General features: G+C 48.7%; 1 protein-coding gene across 1 annotated transcript; it reads right to left on the reverse strand.

Annotated features, from left to right (window-relative positions):
- Positions 1–1861: 1861 nt before the first annotated feature.
- Positions 1862–21524, reverse strand: LOC144160648 (uncharacterized). Its single transcript, XM_077691875.1, has 3 exons — positions 20363–21524; positions 20080–20208; positions 1862–1896 (listed from the first exon to the last, which is right to left on the reverse strand). Exons 1-3 carry the CDS (start codon positions 21522–21524, stop codon positions 1862–1864), a joined length of 1326 nt encoding a protein of 441 aa, XP_077548001.1.
- Between the last annotated feature and the right edge of the window lie 433 nt (positions 21525–21957).

Consider the following 21957-nt stretch of genomic DNA (forward strand, 5'->3'; position numbering starts at 1 on the left):
AGACTCCCGAGTAATTCGTTCCACGTCGTCTATCACCTGCACCTTTCCAAAGTCAGCATGGCGATCTGCTTTATTGCAGTGTTCATCTAATGAACTTGTATGTTTGATTTCATACGTTGCTTTTGTGCTGCCAATGTTTCGAGAAGTTTGGGGTTTCCTTTGTAGTTGATGCGGTATTACGGACAAAGAATTTTGTACATGATTCTTTGTGCTTTTTATTATTATACAGGCATTTTGGTCATAGCATCAGTCATCTTAGAGTTGACGAATGCTTATGGGCGTCGAGACTACCTTCCTTTTTAAAAATACATGGTATTGTACTGCTTGCCCTTTTACTGTACAGTAGACAGGTGCAGGTTGGCCGTTGGTAAAGAAGCATGGAGGGGAGGTGATGGTGATAGAAGAAAAAATTTTTGGCCAGCGACGCTAAACGAGTTAAATTTCGTGGTTGTCGCTACATCGGTCATTACAGCTTCTGAGGCTTTGAACAAACTTGGTGGTACAGCTGTTTTTCTTCAGGACAGCGATAGGTTTTCCTTCCTTCCTTATCTCTATCGTTTCCTCTTGGGCATACAGTTCTTGCCCTGCATTGAAGAACCAAAGCTAATGAATCATAGTAAGAAGCTGGGTTGTCGCAATAAATTGAAGGTAGTCTTAACATTCTTTCTGCACCCAATAGGCTTAGATAACTTCCTGGGGCATCTCAAGTCGGCTGAGCCAACGATTCAGTTCACCATAATAGGAATAACAGGCAATGCCTTGCTGTTCCTAGTTTTCACAAAAAACATCCCAATTCAATAAAGATCACCATGTTGTATGGAAGAATAACCAACACTGGATGCTCGGACGTCGCCACGGTCGGACGTCGCCACTGGCTGCCGCAGACAACACGTGCTCACACAAAAACGTGCTTCCAAGTGGCGAGACAACGTGCGCGGACAAACACATGCTGCCACGAGGAAAGACCCCATATGCGCAAAACATGCACCCCCCCCGCATATTCAGAAATGTTGACCTTGAAGCGCCCGGAAGGCTTGCAGGGTGGCGCGCCCGCACGCGGGGCGATGACCGGCCGGTTCTTAGTATTTCCCAACGAGCTCGTCCTTGCACTCTCTATAGCAACCAAGGAGGTTATAACAAGGCGAGCGAACGAGGCACCAGGACTCTCTCCCAACTGGGCACCATCCGGCCTGGCCGAACGAGGAAGCCGCCCATAGGAGTCATCCGATCGCGCGCTCTATCCCCAACGCGGGCCGAGATTGCGGCGAGGGAACCTCCGGCTTCTGGATCCCCCGAACGTCGTTGACCAGCCAGCCAACGGCCTCATCTTGGGACTGTGTCCACGGTCCAGTGGAGTACGGACGACCTGCGCTGCCCGGCACGAGAGTTCCGGTACCCACTCAACGGCCCAGAAGAGCACGTGCACACCGCAACGCCGCATGTGAAAGAGTTCCCGGCTCCACGACCTGGCGCTAGCCGCCCACCTGACCCACCTCTACCGAGTCCCAGCCTCTCAACGGGTGAGCGCACCGGCACCAGCACTAATTATTGTTGATTAAATGGTCTATTTGTGCCTGCGTTGTCTCATTTCCCCTCAACTCTGCGTGGACCCACCTAGTTGGTCGCGTGACGCCACCTCCCTTTCGAGGAGCGTCACAACTGGTGGCAGCGGTGGGATTCACTTAGCTAAAATCGCATAGTATAGGCGTGGGACTCCACCCCCACTCCTGAGCTGAAACGAGGCACCATGAACGAGACCACTATGACCCAAGCGAATGTGTTAGGCACGAGCGTCATGGCGTTGGGGGGAATGGTTGCATCATTTACAGGGGATGGTAACGGGATAACCATCCAGGACTTCCTACGTGTTCTCGAACAGGTGGGTGGTCTTGGTGGCTGGACAGAGGCGCAGATGACAGGTATTGCACGCTGCAAAATGGTCGGCGCGGCATACGACTTTGCGTGGCACGAGGAGGCTGTTGTTGCAGCATCGAATTTCGCCGAGTTTAAAGCTCCAGCAACGAAAAGGTTCGATACAGAGCCAGAGTACGTGAAGGTCCAAAGGTTTTTGTCCGCCGGACAAAAGGAGTGGGAAGACGTCCAGTCGTGCGCGACTAGGCTCTGCGCATTGGGCGACGCGGCCGTTGGGACGCAAGACGGCACAGAGACTGAGGTAAAGCGTAAGCTCCGCAAAGAGCTCCTGAACGACCAGCTTCGCACTCAGTTCTTGAATGGATTTCAAGACCCAGTCCACAGATTCACACTTTCTGGCGACACCAAGAATACCCAAGAGGCCATCGACGTGATGTGAGGGAGAAGAGAAACGAGCGAACAGTAAATGGCGGTCGCATGCTGGTCAGAAGCACGCGGGAAGACGAGAGGGAAGCTGACGAGCTCTTCGCACGCCTCGAAAGGGTCGAATGCTTGTTGGAATCTAGCATCGCGCTACAAAATGAACAAATGCAGCAAAAAGACAGGCGTCGCGGCAACAGGACGGGATGGCCGACTTGCTGTGTGTGTGGCGAGCTTGGACACATTGCTAGGAACTGTAGGCAGCGCGCGCACCCTCAAGGTCAACCGCGCGGGGACGACCAATCTAGCGCGGATAATCCCATGGGAAATTCCGCTTCTTGTCGAACCAGGGAAACTAGTCGAGCCCCCTTTGGACGAGCGCTCTGGAGGGAAGCAAAGGGGGCATTCCAGAGTTCACAGTTAACATTTGCGGGGAGGCTAGCCCGATAATTGAATGTGAAATAGGGGGAGCAGCTATAAAATGCCTGATTGACACGGGCTCAAAAGTAAGCCTCCTTAAAGAGAGCGCTCTAGGCAACGTCTTCCCCATTGGCGAACGAGATTGCGATCGGTAGAGCAGAGAACACGCCTCGTGGGCGTCACGAGCGACCATTTGGAAATCGTAACATGCTGTGAAGTGCCTTTGAAATTAGGAGAACGCATTGTAACGGCAACGTTCTTCGTCTGCGCAGAGAGAGCCAGGATGCCAGTGGCCGGTCTAATCAGACAGAACATCCTTTCGGAGGAAAAGATAGATTTGCTTCTAAGCAGAGGCGCCACCAACATCGGGGGCATCGAAATTCCTATTCTAAACTGGGCGGGGGGAGGCAAGAAGACAGGCGGTTGCGACGACTAGCATTCTTGCGGTGGTGCACCTCTCCGCCTCACCGGGGAAAGCGTACTGTCCCCATTGAGCGAGTGTGTGCTGGTGTGTGAGGTAACTTCCGAGCTGTAGAGGGGACAGTTGGGCATAGCGGAAATCAGTCTCCTTGAGGTGTCGTGTGTTGCCAGCGCTTACGGTTTAGGTACAGCTACCGAGACTGGCAAGGTCCCAGTGCGCGTCGTTAACACCACGCTTCAGGAGACTAAGTTGCCTCGCAACAAACTCATCGGCGTCCTCAGGCCAGCGGTGGTAGCCGAGAAGCCAGCGGAAGATACTTTTTGCCGGCGTGTAGACGAGGTAGACCTCTTTAGTCGTTTTGAACTCTCGCATGTGGCCGAACCGGATAAATTTAGACTTCGGGAATTATTCTGCGACTTCGGCCTCGCTTTTTCCACCAGCGGCACAGATATCGGCCACTGTGAGGTGATCAAACACAGAATTTCGACTGGCAATGCGGCTCCAGTATACCGCCGTGCGTATCGCATCCCCTACTCCAAAAGAGACGAGATGGAACGGCAGGTCAACGAGCTGCTCGACACAGAGATAATCAAACACTCTACATCTCCTTGGGGTGCCCCGGCACTATTGGTCGAAAAGCCGGATGGGTCGTACCGCTTCGTCCTGGATTACCGCGACTTGAACTGCGTGACTCGCGTCGACCTTTACCCACTCCCGAACATTTTGGAGACATTGTCAGAGCTGGGTTCTGCGAGATTTTTTATTGTAGTGGACATGGCCACCGGGTATTGGCAGATTGAGATGCATGAGCACGACAAAGAAAAGACGGCGTTCAATACACCTTCAGGGCATTACGAGTGGCGACGCATGCCTATGGGCCTTGTAAACAGCGCAGCGGTATGGTAGCGCATGGCAGACGTAATCCTCGCTGGTCTGTTGGGGAAAGTGTGTCATGTATATTTGGACGACATAATCGTGTAGAGCAGCTCATTCGGGGGCCATCTAAACGACCTGCGTAACGTTTTCCAGAGAGTGCGTGCAGCCGGTCTCAAACTGAAACCATTCACATGTAAATTCCTGCGCCTCGAAGTTAAATACCTAGGGCACATCGTATCAGCGGAGGGAGTACGGCCAAACCCGTCCAAAATACAATGCGTTCAGGAGTTTCCAGAGCCCAGGAAAAAAACCGAAGTCAGGCAATTTCTTGGTCTTCTGTCCTATTACCGGCGACACATTTCCCAGTTTGCTGAACAGGCGCGCCCTTTAACTCAGCTCACAAACAAGAAACCATTCAGCTGGAGTGAGAAGGAGCAAGCAGGTTTCTCAGCCATGAAGTGCAAGCTGACCGAGGCTCCCTTGCCGAAATTTCCGGATTTCAGCTGGCCGTTGACACTTGCGACAGATGCCTCCAAGGGGGCGGTAGGCGAGGTGTTATCCCAGGAGTTCGATAGGAAGGAACACCCCGTGGCGTACGCGAGTCGGCAGCTGAACTCCGCGGAGCAGAAATATGGTGCCACCGAGCTGGAGTGCCTTGCCGTAGTTTGGTCTGTGCGCCACTTCCGATGTTTCCTATATGGACGGCACGTTAAGATTGTCACTGACTGCTAGCCGCTCAAGTGGCTCATGAACGCTCGTGACCCCAGCTCGAGGCTGGCAAGGTGGAACCTCCTTCTGCAGGAGTACGACTATGAAGTCGTCCACAGGGTGGGTAAAATGAATTAGAACGCTGACACCCTGAGCAGGACGCCAGTCCGGGCACTCGACATTTTGGTGCCGGCGGTGGAGGAGGCCCGCATGAAGCGATAGCAGCTCGACGATCCCGGAGTTCAGAAAATTGTCAAATCACTTGAAGCAGGCGAGAGTGAGGGACAATATTATGTGGACGACGGGGGTCTGCTGAGGTTCAGGGAAAAGGCGGGGGGAGGTACGGGGCATTCAGTAGTGCCTGCCTCAATGAAGGGAGAGCTCCTACGTGTACATCACGATGATCTGTACTCTGGCCACTCGGGGGCACGTAAAACCTGCCGGAGGATAGGCATGACGTATTTCTGGCCGGGAATGCGGAGAGACGAGCTGGATTATTGACGGAAGTGCGCCTCTTGCGCCCCCCATAATACGCCTAAGAACCAGGTGAAAAAGGAACGGGCCCACCAAAATATTGCGAACATATGGAGCCGATGAAAATGATCCTCTTCTTTTCTTGGGGAGATCATCATCAGCGCGTAAGCGTGCTCTTTTGCAGTTGTTCGAGGAACTTAGCGCACTTTCCAGCGCACCGCGATGGATATAGTGGGGCCCCTACCAACTACGACTGCCCGAAGCATGTACATACTTGTTTTTGTAGACCATCTGAGCCGTTACGCCGAAGCCTTCCCGCTGGCTGACCGGAAAGTGGAAACCGTAGCACGCGTTTTCGTCGAAGGGTGGTTACTGAGACACGGCGTACCCGAGCAACTTTTAACCGATCAGCGCACCAACTTCGTCTCTCGGGTGGTGAAAGAGGTGTACGACCTCTTGGGGATAAGGAAATTGCAAACGACCGCGTATCACCTGGAGTGTAACGGTGCAGTCGAAAGGCTGAATCAAACCCTGGTGACCATGTTATCTCATTACGTAGCACACGACCAATGAGATTGGGATAAATGGCTACCTTTCGCTGTGCATGCCTACACCGCAGTCCACGAGGACACAAATGAAACCCCGTTTTTCCTCCTTCACTTCCCCGATGTGGCAATCCCGAGCATTGTCGGTGCAACTCTAAGAATGCACTATAACACCATGGAGGACTACCGCGCGGAGCTGGCTCAACGCCTCTCAATCTCGGACAAGCTAGCGTATGAAGCACTGAACAAAGTGGCGGAGAAGAGAAAGTCTCGTCTTGATAAAAGGAGCCAGGACGCTGGCTTTTAGATAGGCGACAGGGTCTACGTCAATGTCGAAAGCCACGCCCGCGGCCTGGCTAAAAAGCTCGCGCCGAAATGGAAAGGTCATTTCCGTGTTATCGAAAAGCTGTCCGCCGTCACGTGCCGAATCAGAGGGATTCGAATGAAAGACGAGAAAATTGTAAATGCCAACAAGCTGAAAATTGCTTTGGGTGAAGTAGAGGACGAGCTGAGACTTCCCGTGTGAGTGTTGGTACAGGCAGGCACCGTCCTTCGTCCCCGGAACGTGGTGGCCCAGCTACGAGCCCATTCACGGATGCTTTCCATGGAGCCGTGCTCGATGAAATCATTCAAACTTCTCAACTCCCCGCGGCAAACAGCCTCCCTCAGCCGACGCACAGTTATGTTCTACGAAGTCGAGGGGCAGCACCGTATCATATTTGACATGCGTTCGTCCTGTGTACCTGACGGGCAAAATTCCAAATTTCAGTGTTCACGTTTTGCACCCGTAAAACCTGTATGTTTACATTCTCTTGGCTCACGTACATAGAAATTCATAAGATGTTTATGAATAATGTTTACTGGTGCCGATGCGTCTCGCCGTGTGGCCTTGCCGACTGCATTCAGTGTGGTGTCGTAATTGTGCGGTGCGGTGTGTTTTGCATCAAGCTTTGTGGCCCCACCATAAACCTTTTGTAAACGAGACTTTTGCAGTGACAAAAGTCTTCTCTGGGGATAGGCGGGTGTGACGGTCGGACGTCGCCACTGGCTGCCGCAGACAACACGTGCTCAAACAAAAACGTGCTGCCGCGTGGCGAGACAACGTGCGCGGACAAACACGTGCTGCCACGAGGAAAGACCACGCGCGCGCGGAACATGCACCCCCGCCCCTCCCCCGCGCGTATTCAGAAATGTTGACCTTGAAGCGCCCAGAAGGCTTGCAGGGTGGCGCGCCCGCACGCGGGCCGATGACCGGCTGGTTCCCAGTATTCCCCAACGAGCTCGTCCTTGCCCTCCCTGTAGCAACCAAGGAGGGTATAAGAAGGCGAGCGAACGAGGCACCAGGACTCTCTCCCAACTGGGCACCATCCGGCCTGGCCCAACGAGGAACCGCCCGTAGGAGTCATCCGATCGCGCGCTCCCTCCCCAACCCGGGCCGAGATGGCGACGAGGGGACCTCCTGCTTCTGGATCCCCCGAACTTCGTTGACCAGCCAGCCAACGGCCTCATCTTGGGACGGCGTCCTCGGTCCAGTGGAGTACGGACGACCTGCGCTGCCCCGCAAGAGAGTTCCGGTACCCACTCAACGGCCCAGAAGAGCACGTGCACACCGCAACGCCGCATGTGAAAGAGTTCCCGGCTCCACGACCCTGCGCTAGCCGCCCACCTGACCCACCTCTACCGAGAACCAGCCTCTCAACGGGTGAGCGCACCGCATTAGCATTAATTATTGTTGAATAAATGGTCTATTTTAGCCTGCGTTGTCTCATTTCCCTCAACTCTGCGTGGACCCAGCTTGTTCGTAGCGTGCGCCACCTCTTTTTCGGGGAACGTCACACTACCTCCACTTCACGTCATACCACTCAATTTCGCACAAGGCTTCTTTAGTTCTGGATCTTCTACGCACAGCTTGCTCGACAAAACTTATGACAGGATAAAGTCTTATATCACAGACCTACAGAAAAATGGCTACACCAGCCGCTTTATTCACCACATCAAATTCCGTGTTCACTGATTGGGGGACAGCCAAAAAATATTTGCTCCTTCAACGCCACCAGTCAGCAATTCTATGCCTACCTTTACTGTCTCTCCCCTCACCTAATGACCCACCTGCATCGGTCTACTTTGTGTTGAAGGGGCGAGTGAAATGATAGCATGAATTCTTGTATATGAAAGTTTTCCCATTGCCCGAATATTTGTTTGGTGGGTTGTGGCATCCAACTCCTAATGTATGATGCCACGACCAAAAGGGCAACCGCCAAGAGAATAAGCGCAAGTCATCTACAAGTTTTCTTGTGCACAATGCCCCACCATGTACATTGGCGACACCTGCAGCTTGGTAGAAAGACTGCAACAGCTCCAACACAGGGTACGAAAAAACTGAGAGCAAGGCTTGGTCTTTTAGTTAGAGCTAACAGTTAATCCGCTTTTAGTGTCCATTTAAGTTATTAGTAGGCTTTCTTTTCCTCTGTGTAGCTTTTCTACAGATTTGTTGGGCTTTGCAGTTGAGCCAACCTATTGCTGTAGATGGGCCAAACTTTGGATATGAGGAGCTTTAGCTTGTGATGGTACAAATGCATTCTGTTTTGTGTAACACGGGCATTACAAAAGTTGTTCAAGTTTCTGGATATAACTTTGTACAGGTTAAACTGCTGTTCAGATGTTGCTAATCATGGTATTGCAGAACTTTGCACCAGTAAAGGGCCGTAATAAAGACAACATAACACCATCTTTGTTAAAGCATAACTTGCAACTATTAGGTTCCCTCTTGAAAAACAAAATGGGTTTTTTTGTGGTTCTCTTTTTCAAGCCTGAAATTACAACAGTCATAGCTTCTGCTCGGGAACTGAATGATGGTGTTAGTATTACTGTGATCTTTTACTTGTGCACAGTTCACCAATACAATCTTCAATTGCACCCGCGTAGCAGTTATGTTTGCAAATTTGAATAAATTTTTAAGAAACTAGTTATACATGAAAACAAAAATCATATCTGCCGTTCTAACCGGAGACTACACATGTACTAAGTTTTTTCTCATGACAATATTAGTGTTTTATTGAATATCGTCTTCCTACATTAAGCTGCTTCGCACATAAGCCAGTCTTATATATGTAATTCTCACTTTTGGTTTTGATCAGTCTCTGTACAGAAACCATGTATTAGTATATGATGTCGCTGTGTGTTTCTGAAACTCTATCTAGTTGTCAATTCCAATTTGTTGTGGTCAGTTTTTCTCAACTAAATTGCAGCTTGTTTAAACAATATGGTATGTTTTTGTGGGATATTTAGCTTCAAAGTTGAATGTCGGCCTAGCATCATAGTCCTTTGGTTTCTGCTCACTTTCATTCATGCCATGATTTTTATATTATCAATTAAAAATTAAAAGTTAACCAATCGGCCGTCATTTTAATTTTGTCACCTGCTTTATACTTTCCTTTTTTCCAACTGTCTGTAAGGAGTGACAATTCGTATTTTTATGATACCAAGGCGTTGGACTGTGCTAGTTGGTACATGTTTGAATGGATGCAAAAACAGCGGAAAACCCAGGGTACGGAAGAGAACGACCGGATAAGCTTGTCCCGTTGTTCTCCTTTAACTGTGTCCTGTGTTTACCGCTGATTTTTCATCCATTGAATTTTCATGAATTTGTTGAGCAGTGATTAGTTGGGGTGCTCAAGCAATTTTTGTTTTGACAGTTCCCTGTAGCATTTATATATGTGCTCTCTGCTCTTTTTTTACCCAACACCCCATTACCAGCCTTAATGAGATTGTCTTTTGTAGCCATGAAGTTGAAATAAATATTTGTTTGCATTGCTTAATATATTTTGAAAGAATTGCTTGCTCACTTTCTTTCAACCCTTTCTTAATCCTGCTTAAACTATTTTTTCATGTTTATTTTTTTTTCAGAACCAGATAGGGTGCTCATCCTCGGTTCTTGCAGAAGCACCAGTATCTGTACTTCACATGTGAGCTTTGAACACGCAGTAATTATGGTATGAAACATTTTACGAGTATTAGCTTGCTTTGTAGAGGTCATTGTAGATGTCAAAGCTCTCGACAGTGTAGTACAGTGTCTGGTGTAATGCACAATCTCTCTATAACAGCACCCGCTGGGTGCTGTTGTAGACAATAATTTTGTGGCTATAACACCTGAGAATATTTTAAAATTTACGTCAAATACTAGTAAAAATAGCTCTCTAAATTGGTGGCCATTTTCCTGGTGGAGGCAGAAAGTGAAAATGCCCATGTGTGGAGATTTCAGTCCACAATAAATATTCCAAAGTGGAAGCTAATCCAGAGTCCTCCTCTGCGGTGCACTTAGTATCCCATGTGCAGCACTGTGTAAAAACCGCCAGGAATTTATGATCAATATAAAGTGATTTTAATGTTTTTAAATGCAACTATTCTCAGTTTAGGCTGCCTTATTTAGTAAAATATTTTTTTCTAACAATTGCATAGCTACCAAAGGTTTACAGAAAAGCTTTCATTGGTTATGCACCTTCTCAGCAAAACAAAAATGTCATTTAAAACAGCAGAAAAAACCTAAATATGGAAAGTAGCAACACTAAAGCTGCTGATAAAAAAGATGCTGATTGTTTTATCGATAATATTTTGCTGATTTTACTTGTAGTCAACTCTAAAAAGGGCTATAGACGGGTTTGATGCTTCCCATTAAGCACCTCGTAATACTAGACGAAACTAATAGGAACTGGCTCTTGGCTTTTCATTTGCAACATTGAAAAATGACCCCGCATCCACCAGCAGGGACATAATGCAAGGCACCATGCACAAGCTAGACTCATAATAAAATACTGCTATAGAAACAATAGACAGTTTTAGTTGAGTGCACGCAGCAGCTCTGCACGCAAGGAACTTGCGGAAACGGGAAAGCGCATGCGCAGTACGTAAGCGATAGCCACGCGCTTTGCGTGTGCCCGCAAGTTTTGGATTCTTGCGTTGCGGGTTTCGCTGGCTTTGCGGGCCGTGCGCGAGGCCCCTCCCGTCCTCTTTCCGGTCGCTCTCGCACGTGAATGAAAGGAACAAAGGAACGGCGTCTCCCCACAACCTGGTTTACGGCTTCTTCTGGCTAGGTTTACTTCTGTGCTTGCCGCAACCACATGTTTCGTTTGCCGATCTGGCGTTCAGTGGCGCTGCATGACACACAAAGCACGAATTTCGGTGCTACTGGATTATTCACGCACCAACTTCTGCGTGCGGTCAACTAAAACTGGTTCTTTGCGAGAACTTCGCTGCGCGCGCGGGGCTGCCCCTACGTGCGTGCGCAACTCTCTGCGTTCGCTCAACTAAACCTGTCTGTCATCACCTTTCAACCATTGGCTTCACCAGGGAACTCGTATGCATTGTTCTGTGAGGTTTACAGTTCTTGGTATTGCTATGTGGGGTCATTTTTCATGAAGCAAAAAGAACAATGCGAAATAAAGTAAGTGGGAGTGGGGACCCAACTTTTATGGGTAGAATAAAGCCACAGTACTGAGGGAAGTATACATATTGCATTTGCTCTGCCTTAATATTGAGCTTTTCTGCTAAGCTACCGTCATTGGAAGTTTGATGCAATGCTGAGAAGCCAAGGGTTTTATTTCCACGCCTATTTGCTTTCACTGCATAACACGTTTAGCTGTGCAGTGAAGCTCGAAGGATGTGCGCTGCAGTTCAGCAAAATGAACATAAAATTGAATTTTTAACACCGTTTTGAATAATCAAGAACATCTAATGATAGGACTTCTGTACTGAGATTTGGCTGTAATATTAGACTTTATAAATGGATGTTTTAAAAATCGGTGGTACAAAAAGTTCAAGTAAATTATCAGCTGACATTGACCTTCAGTGGAATGACTCATAGAACTGAGATTGGAAAGCACGAATGTTTCATACCGTAATTGTGTGTCATACTGTGCCATATGTGGCTTCACACCGGCAGCGCCATTTGTGAACCGAGGATTACGCACCCTTTTTGTACCTCTTTAGGTGGGTGCTTTTGCAGGAAAAGCTGCTACAGAATGGGTGCTAAGTAAGCGCACTATGATATTTTGGGCAGTAAAGGGTGCTCCTGCGGCGACAGAATCCAAGCACCCTAAAGGGTTTAAAATATTGTATTATGAGGGTGCTCCTGCGGCGACAAGCTGAACGCACCCTTTTGGGAGTAAAAATGTTTAGTGTGTGGTTACGTCGGGCTCCGCAAGATAGCGGTACTTGTCCGTGCTAAGCGCACGATATGGTTTGGACAGTCCTAGCTTTAGCCCGCCGAATGCAAAGTAATGTCTCGACTCCAATGCGAGTGCTTTTAGTAACAACTTTGATGACACCACTGTTGAGAATCGGTTGAAACGGAGCAGGCGACGCACGTCGGTGCTACATTTTTCTTCGGTGTGCGGCCGCAGTGGCACGAGCCGCGCCAAGTCCGTGGCGCGATCAGCCATGTTCGTGGCTATTTCAGTGTTGCCAAATGAAGAAATTGACAGCTAAACTTTTCAATGAATACCGGCTACAGGATGGGTCAAAAATAAATGTTCTTTATAGTTCAGACTGTTGTGTTCACCTGATTGCATTCGAAGGGAAGGAAGTTCATATTTGCTTGTATCCTGATATTTGGTATGTGCTTGGCTGTAAAATTTAAAGTAAAGTTGCCAAAATGTTTAATTATAGACACCTCAATCATAGTTTATGGTTGGGAATTAGTGTTAGTCTCAGGATTCATGCACAGAATTATGCAAACGTTGTTGCTTTTTTTTATGTTGCGACATTTACTGTCGATTGTAAAAGTTTGTTCGGAAAACATGGTTTCATTCGGCTTGAGTCTCAAGTTTTTTGACACAAAAGAAATTGTGCAATTTATGGTCAATTCAACTTATAAATGTGGTTGTCTGCCTTTTAAAAAAGTGACGACAAATACCAATACAAGTTCTCTACGGGTGCATATCATATGGGATATTGTTTTTGCAAGCCACCACCAGAAAACATGATTGCAATTGTAGTGGTTGTCCAGTTCAGTCTAGTTGTATCACTTGAATGTTATGTGTAGTGAGCACACTGATGACTGTTTTCAGTGGTCCCTCTAGTGCACCAACGTTGTGATCGTCACGTGCATGAAATTGTGAAGTTCTATTATTTCTTCTTTTTTGGTTCAGACTACCACGTTTTTTTTTGTGTCATGTCAAGTTAGCCGATATTTCAAGATATCCAAGTTTGACGCCACGAGGGATCACTGTATATATAACTTAAAATTGTGCCATTAGTCATAAATTGTTGCATCTCATTTACTTACGGAGCCTCCAGACATACACCTGTCGCCATGCATTAGGACACCATGGTGATAGGTCGCAAGCCGGCAAGGCCCTGGTGATGACACGCGCAGCACCATGGTACTGCGCATGCCATCACCTTAAAAAACGGTGTGAGGATGCTCAAAACCCTTTTTTAGGGTGTTGAGCGTCCTCAGCACCCTTTTTAAAGGTTTCGAGCTCAACACCCTTTTTCGTTCTTACACCCTTTATTCGTCCATACACCCTTTTTTCGCGAAAACACTTTTTAAGGGTGTTAGCCATGGGACAAGGTTTTTACACCCTTTTCGGCCAAAAAGGGTGTAAAAAGTTTAGTGTGTACAGTAGGAGGGCGAACCTAGAGGTGAAAGGCATTCTGATGAATAACAAAGACGACCTCAGCATAATCTTCACTACAATGGCATCCTGCCTCTAGACCAACGTGTCGGTGGCTGATGAATGTCATTCACCCAGTCGCTACGCGTAAACCTGGTCCCCCTAATATGATCATCAAATTTGTGTCCAAATGCAAACGCGACAAATTTTTGCAGTGTGCTAAGAAGCATAGGTTTATCGCACGAGCCCTTGGTTTTTATACCAGCGAGCCAGTCTTCGTGAATGAGCACCTTTGCCCGGAGAACAAGATTTTGCTCGGCAAGGCAATTCAAGCCAAGCGAGAAAAAAATTGGAAATTTGCTTGGGTAGCTGAAGGAAAAATTTTTCTCAGGAAAACTGAAAAGTCATGAGTGGTTCACGTGGCGTGCGAGGAACATCTCGACAAGATTGTATTAAGATGTATATTGGTCCCCCTTGTTGAACTGGTCTTCATGCCCACGCGTGTCACCAACGAGGAAAGTACAACCTGCACGTCAATTTTTTACTGCAATGTACGCATCATAAGAAAAAACGTCAATCTGCCTGTTTCTTTCTTCGCTCAGCAAGAAGACGATTTTGACATAGAAGCAACAACAGAAACATTGTTAAAACCAGGTGAACATGTCACAGTTCCTGGGTATACTCTGATGTCAAACGCACGTGTATCCTGTACGCAGGGTAATGGTGTTGCGCTCTTTATCAAAAGTGAACGTTCATTTTCAATCTTATCAGGTGTTACTTGTAGCACATCGTTTATCGAATCTCTTTTTGTTATGCTGAAATCCTCACTTATAGTAGGCGTTGTTTATCGGCATCCTAATTTCTGTGTAAATTCCTTTTTAAATTTGAAGCAATCTTTTCTTCAATAACACACCATCCCAAAGGGGTGATTGCAATAGTTGGAGACATAAATATTGACACAAATAGCACCATGCGCAGAAATTACGAATACTTGTTGCGATGATTCGACTTTCACAATTTATTCACTGAGCCCACGCGACTGAATGCTTCATCCGCTACACTGCTTGACCATGCTCTTTCTAATCAAACATCAGGTGTAACGGCCGGAGTTTATAGTCAGGCGATCTGCGACTACCTACCCATTTTCATAAAAATTACCTCTCTCCCGAAACCACGGCCCGAGAGTCGCAGACTTGTGAGCAAGACCAACTACGATATATTACGAGATAGTATTCTGTCGCTCAATTTTGATGAAATCTATCACAATGACGTCAATATTGAATTTTCTAACTCCATTAATGCTGTTACTGGCGCGTTAGCAAAAAGCAGCCAGAATGTTTCTCCGAGCTCCCGAAATGCCAGTTTGCGCTTGGATGAGCAGGACCACTCTTGAAGCCAATAAACGAAGAACTTTTGGTAATATACATGGCGACACAATACAAAAAATCTATATTTTTTTATTCAGTTTAGGGCTATGCGGAATAAATTGGTGGCAATGTTAAGAACTCGCAAAAAAGAGTATTACGCAAGTCGCATACACCAAGCTAACGGTAATTTTAAAATATTTGGGATATCGTCAAGGAAGTCGCAGGCAAACCACCCACACATCGTGTACTACCCGATATTGTTGACAGCAATGCGGTTGGTACTTTTATTACACTTTCCCTTCCGTGGGCATATCACGAGCACAGAAACTTCCACCTGCATCAGATGAACTTAATTTGGTAACTTGCCTACCGAATTCCTTTGCAATGTTGAACATAGATTTAAAAGAAATACAACACGTCGTTTCATATATGACGTGACAATACTGCCACTTGTTCAATCACAGTGAACTGGAGTTCACTTTTTCGTGTGGGTCGGTCAACCTTATGTTTGCTGTCATTTTGGCGTGCACTGAGAGCAACTTGGCCTTTCTTATGCCGATGGTGATGCATCCTGACATGGGGTTGGGGGTTGGGAGCAGACTGGCTGGCTTTCGGCAGTAGTTACATAAAGCCAGGTTTTGACGCAGACGTGCCCCTTCTCTGGCCGCATTTGGATACTATATCCTGCTCCTCCGGGGCTCAAGAACGGAGAGAGCTCTAAGAGCTCGGCGAGAGCCTGTGCAGCTCGGCGGGGGACCATACACAACTCAATGTCTTTTGTGCTGCTCCCCTTGCCCTCCCACTTCTTTGCCATTTTTTTCATGTTCCGCCTTCCACTAGACGTTTCCCCAGCTCACTGCAGGAAATGTGGCATTTGTCTTCATGTGTAAAAACTTTCGCCAAGTGTAGCTAGGAAAGGGCTTTTTTGTTTCCTATTCTTTCTTTTTACCTTTACCATTTAGCGGTTTCCCCTTGTGCTCACAAGTGTTGATTATTCCATTCATTAGTTGTGCGTTAAGAGTCCCATTCCTCTCTGTAGACGTTATTAGTGAGGTTGCTTCCCAACTACAACAGCCTATTTTCTATCCTCTCTCGGTACCTCGCGTTGCCGCCGTTGTATTGGTACCTTAAGAGTTGCTACTTCACCCTTTGGTTCACTTTTACCAAGGCTTCTTCTTGCTCTTTAACGAGAATGTGGGCACATGAAGTTTCTCGTATTCAACAGGTTTACAGAAGTGTTGTAGTGGTTCTAACCGATGCGCTGCCTAAGGAAGTTCAACTTCCGAAACTGTTGAGAAATAAATAATGTAACGCAAGGGCAACGCGTTATCCGCTCCCTCATAACTATATATATATATATATATTTATATCTATTGATATATATATATACATATATATATATATATATATATATATATATATATATATATATTGTAGCGACCAGACGTTGCACGGGTGGATTACAATTAGTTTATTGAGGCGAACTTGTGCCCAAAACGTAAAAACACCGACCGTTCCGAACGTCTCCCCACGAGCGTCTCCTCCAAAACTAGCCCCGCCGCACGAGCGCGCATTCCACGTGGCTTCGTGGAACAGCGCCACGAGAGCGTGCTCCCAGTGACGCAGAGGCTCATTGTGGGAAAGCTTTCTTCGCGGCATTGATCCCATCGTTAGCAGCATCGCCCCGATGCTGGGGTACAAATAAGGTGAGGAAATTAAGCCAGAAATAAATAGAAACACACAGAAAAAAATACGAGCAAAGCACGAAATGTAAACCCAAAGAAGAAAAAAAAAAAACGAAGCTAGTCTAAAAAGATAGCACATCAGTGTCCTGTGCAATGAAGTCTTGAGTGGATCTACCGCGCATAGTATGGCTTCATGCGCACAACATGCACGACTTCTTTGCCGGGTGATCGTCCGCGAGCTGTGGAGCGAGAACCGCGAGGTACAAGTTCATAGGTAACGTCACTGATTCGGCGGATCACTTCATAAGGGCCAAAATACCGCCGGAGAAGTTTTTCTGAGAGTCCACGGCGGCGGATTGGCGTCCACACCCACACGAGGTCTCCAGGCATGCACCTTGTAGCTCGGTGGCGGAGATTATACTGTCGCGCGTCTCTTTCCTGCTGGCGCAGAATGCGATGCCTGGCCAGCTGTCGTGCCTCCACAGCCCGTTGGATAAACTCTTCAGCTCCGTTGTTACCTGAGTCGCCATCATAGAGGGGGAGCATGGCATCGAGTGTTGTCGTTGCTTGACGTCCGTAGACCAGTTGGAAGGGTGTCCTCCGCGTCGCCTCTTGCACAGCCGTATTGTATGCGAATGTTACATATGGCGGAATTTCGTCCCATGATTTGCGCTCCACGTCGACGTACGTGGATAACATGTCAGCCAATGTTCTGTTCAGACGTTCCGTAAGCCCGTTGGTTTGTGGGTGATATGCGGTGGCCTTCGGATGGTGGCTCCCCGTCAGCCTGAGGACGTCTTTCATCAAATCGGCGGTGAAAGCTGTTCCCCTGTCTGTAATAATAAATCCGGGTGCGCCGTGGCGTAAAACAATCTCGTGCACAAAAAACTTTGCCACTTCTGCTGCTGTTCCTCGAGGAAGAGCTTTGGTCTCGGCGTACCGTGTCAAATAGTCCGTTGCTACTACTATCCACTTGTTTCCAGAGAAAGACATCGGAAATGGTCCGAGCAGGTCCATTCCAACCTGGTAGAACAGCGTTTGTGGTGGTTCCAGCGGATGAAGTAGTCCGGCGGGCTTTAATGGCGGTGTTTTGCGCCGCTGGCAATCGTGACAGGTCTTCACGTAGTGTTGCACTGTCGGAAGAAGCCTCGGCCAGTAGTATTTTTGGTGAATTCTCGCATACGTCCGGCTAACACCTAAGTGACCCGCTGTTGGGTCATCGTGGCAGGCCTGTAAGATTTCTTCGCGAAGCACTGAGGGTACGACAAGAAGGAAGGCCTCTTTGCTGCTGTCATGGTTCTTTTTGTATAGCACGTTTTCGCGGAGGCAGTAGGATGACAATCCTCGAGCGAAGGCGCGCGGTACGTCAGTGCGTTTCCCTTGAAGGTATTTGATGAGTGGGCCTAGTTCCGGGGCCTCACATTGTAAGTCGGCCATTTGGGATGAGTCTATTGCCCCAAAAAGTGTTAATTCTTAATCGTAATCATAGGACTCTGCAGGTATCGGTGCTCGTGACAAGCAGTCAGCGTCACTGTGCTTCCTTCCAGATTTATATACAACTGTTATTTCGTATTCCTGAAGGCGAAGGCTCCACCGAGCCAATCTACCCGAGGGGTCTTTGAGGTTGGCGAGCCAGCACAGGGAGTGATGATCGCTGACTGCTTTAAAAGGCCTGCCGTAAAGGTAGGGCCTAAATTTGGTGATCGCCCAGACGACGGCCAAGCATTCCTTCTCCGTGGTGGAATAGTTTGCTTCGGCTTTTGAAAGTGTGCGACTCGCATACGCTACGACTCGTTCGGCGCCCTGTTGCGACTGAACAAGTACAGCTCCGAGGCCAACATTGCTAGCATCAGTGTGAATCTCCGTGTCAGCGGTTTCGTCGAAATGTGCTGGCACTGGAGCTTCGTGCAACCGTCTCCGTAGTTCCTCAAAGGAGCACTCTTGCTCACTTGCCCATACAAATGGCACGTCTTCCCTTGTAAGCCGTGTAAGAGGTTAAGCGATCTTCGAGAAACCTTCGACGAACCGTCTGTAGTACGCGCATAGGCCTAGGAAGCGTCGTACAGCCTTCTTATCGGTAGGTCTGGGGAACGAAGATACCGCGGACGTTTTGTCAGGGTCTGGGCGGATACCTTGTTGGCTGACTATGTGGCCGAGGAATTTAAGCTCTTCGAAACCTAGATGACATTTTTCGGGCTTCATAGTGAGATCTGCAGATCGGATTGCTTGTAATACGCCTTTTATTCGTGTGAAATGTTCTTCAAACGTGGCCGAGAACACCACCACGTCATCTAGGTAAACTAAACACGTTTGCCACTTCAATCCGGCGAGGACAGTGTCCACATCCGTTGGAACGTTGCAGGGGCAGAACACAAGCCGAAGGGGAGAACTTTGAAGTCATACAAGCCATGAGGTGTCACGAAGGCCGTTTTCTCCCGGTCCGGCTCATCGACTTCTATCTGCCAATATCCTGATTTGAGGTCCAATGATGAGAAGAATTTTGCATTCCGCAAGCGGTCTAGTGTGTCATCAATTCGAGGTAAAGGGTAAACGTCTCGTTTTGTCACACTATTCAGTTTACGGTAGTCCACACAGAAACGCAATGTGTTGTCCTTCTTTCTTACCAGGACTACGGGTGAAGCCCACGGGCTTTTCGATGGCTGAATGACGTCAACCATTAGCATTTCCCGTACTTGTTGGTTGATTGCCTCCCTTTCTTTTGGTGATACTCTGTATGGATGCTGGCGGGTTGGTCTCGCAGCCTCGTCGGTAATGATGCGGTGCTTCGCCACGGATGTGCGGCGCACACGGGATGGTGATGCGAAACACTCAGAAAACTCTCTCACAAGTTCTAGTAACAGCTCCTTCTGCGCGGAGTTCAAGTTGGGGTTGACTTCTACTGGTGGCAGCAGCGCACCTCCGACCAGGTGATCTGAGTCTGTTTCTTCCATCATACCAATATTCGTTACTTCAACAACATCCTCAATGAAAGCTATGGTCGTGCCTTTTGTGACATGTTGACACTCTGTGCCGAAGTTTGTCAGCAGCACTGTTGTGCATCCATTTTGTAGCTTGACGAGCCCCCTTGCAATGCAAATGCCTCTGTCAAGCAAGAGACCGACGTTTCCTTCCGCAATTCCTTCGTAGTCCTGAAAAGCGTCGTTCTTGACCGGAATAAGCATACTGGTTCGAGGAGGCAGCGTTATGTTGTCGTCGATGACGCGCAAGGCAGTGTCCCGTCGGTCGTCGATATCCTTAGCTACCACTCTCTTTGTCGAGAAGCTTACACTGGGTTTCTGTAAATCGATGACAGCACCATTCTCTTGTAGAAAGTCCATGCCGAGGATTAAGTCCTTCGAGCATACGGGAAGCACGATGAAATGTCCGACGTATGTGAAGCCTCTAATTTTAACGCGTGCTGTGCACCTTCCGGACGGAGTAATCAAGTGGCCGCCAGCGGTGCGAACTGGTTGTCCTATCCACTGCGTTAGTACCTTTTCAGGGTAGTAGCCAATGACTTGCTCATAACTGAACGATCCGCTCCGGTGTCCACCAATGCGACTATTTCTTGCTCGTTGTCAACCTGCACAGGTATATCGGAACAAACCACGGCGTCGCCGGTTGGTCGTCGTCGTTTCATTGGAGGGTCTTCAGCGCTTCGATGGTCAGCGGCCCCACCTCCCGAGGTCGCTGCTCTTAGTTTTCCCGGACGGAAGGGCTCGGAGAACGGCGCCGCGAAGATTGTGATGGGCTTGGACTCGAACAGCGGCGTCGCATCGGTGACGGTGATCGGTTGTCGCGCCGTCGCTGCGGAAACCCATTTCGACGTTCGGCCAGGTAGCTTTCGATTTCGGCGGGGCGCTCACCGATTTCGGCGGGGCGTGTGGAGGAAATCCACGAAGACCAAGTCGTCGGTAGGGACAAGCTCTGTATATGTGGCTTGCCTCGCCGCAATGGAAACATAGAGGTCGCTGATCGGGCGTGCGCCACTCGTCGCTCTTGCGAGGCCGCCGTGCCTCATCAACAGTCAGCATGGCGCGGGGTCGGAGGCCCAGTGTCGTTTGCAGTGTTGCGGCGGCAAGTGTTGGGGCAACGTAGCGATCCGACTCCCTCAGGGCTGCCGCATATGAGGCAACCTGGGTCTGTTGTTGCGGGACCCCGTACGGCTCCTGCGGCACACCATACTGCATTTGTGGGGCTTCATACGTCTCGGGCGCTCCAACAGCTTGCCTGACTTCGCGGCGTATAGCCTCCGCAAGGGGCATGGAGGCTTGAAGCTGCTGGACTCCGTGCAGCTTTTGGAGTTCCTCTCGAATGATCGACCTGACCAACTCCAGGAGGCCGCCGTTTCCTTGCTCCACTGAAGGGGCGTCGCTCGACATAAAAGTGATGTCCCGGCTGTACTGCCTCGCTCTTTGGAGTAGGGCCCTTTCAATTGCTGTGGCCTCAGACAGAAATGCGCTGACAGACTGCGGAGGATTGCGCACCAATCCAGCAAATACATCCTGCTTTACACCTCGCATAAGGTGTCTCAACTTGTTTTCCTCAGACATAGCCGGGTCTGCGCGCCGGAAGAGGCGAGCCATGTCTTCTATGTACACGGTGACGCTTTCATTTGGCCGTTGGTTTCTAGCTTGAAGCGCCGACTCAGCTTTTTCCCGACGATCCGTGCAGGCGTACGTGGCCAAAAACCGGCGGCGAAACTCGTTCCACGGTGTCAACGTGGCCTCGTGGTTTTCAAACCACGTGCGAGCTGACTCTTCTAAGGCATAGTACACGTTATGCAGCTTGTGTTGCTCGTTCCATCCATTAAAGTTCGCAACGCGTTCGAATTGGTCGAGCCAATCTTCTCCGTCCTCGAAAGAGTCCCCATAGAAAACTTTTGGTGTGCGGGGCTGGTGTGCCACGAAGTAGGAAGGTGCCGTACCGGTACCGGAGGTCACAGTGCTGGCGTCCCGCGTGGCCATCCTTGGTCTGCTGGTCATAGGCTGGAATTCTACCGGTAACCCTCGCAGTCGCCGGCTGGTTCGTTCGTGGACGGGTGTCAACTCCGTGGCTGAGCTTGTCGCCGGGCCTACACAGGGGGGTGGATGTAGAGCGCAATTGATCGTACCCCGCACCATCACCAGTTTTGTAGCGACAAGACGTTGCACGGGTGGATTACAATTAGTTTATTGAGGCGAACTTGTGCCCACAACGTAAAAACACCGACCGTTCCGAACGTCTCCCCACAAGCGTCTCCTCCAAAACTAGCCCCGCCGCACGAGCGCGCATTCCACGTGGCTTCGTGGAACAGCGCACGAGAGCGTGCTCCCAGTGACGTAGAGGCTCATTGTGGGAAAGCTTTTTCCGCGGCAATATATATATATATGTATATATATATATATATATATATATATATATATATATATATATATATATATATATATATATATATATAGCGAATCAGAATAGGCGATGAAAGGCTTGATGAAAATAAGACTGAGGTAAGGGTTGGCAGTCAAGAAAACCTCGGAAAGCAAAGGCGATCGTGTGCTAGATCATTGAAGCAGATTA

Source organism: Haemaphysalis longicornis, unplaced genomic scaffold (genome assembly GCF_048455015.1).
Source record: "Haemaphysalis longicornis isolate Haplotype H1 unplaced genomic scaffold, Haemaphysalis longicornis Haplotype H1 scaffold_11, whole genome shotgun sequence".
Taxonomy (NCBI): domain Eukaryota; kingdom Metazoa; phylum Arthropoda; class Arachnida; order Ixodida; family Ixodidae; genus Haemaphysalis; species Haemaphysalis longicornis.

What these genes read in the sequence shown, in the direction of transcription:
- LOC144160648 (XM_077691875.1), bottom strand. Translation starts at nt 21,524, where the DNA reads ATGGTGCGGGGTACGATCAATTGCGCTCTACATCCACCCCCCTGTGTA. An exon ending in GCCCGATCAGCGACCTCTAT is followed by an intron (nt 20,209 to 20,362) that starts GTTTCCATTGCG and finishes GGGTTTCCGCAG; the next exon opens with CGACGGCGCGACAACCGATC. An exon ending in AAGAGCAGCGACCTCGGGAG is followed by an intron (nt 1,897 to 20,079) that starts GTGGGGCCGCTG and finishes GCCTCTGTCCAG; the next exon opens with CCACCAAGACCACCCACCTG.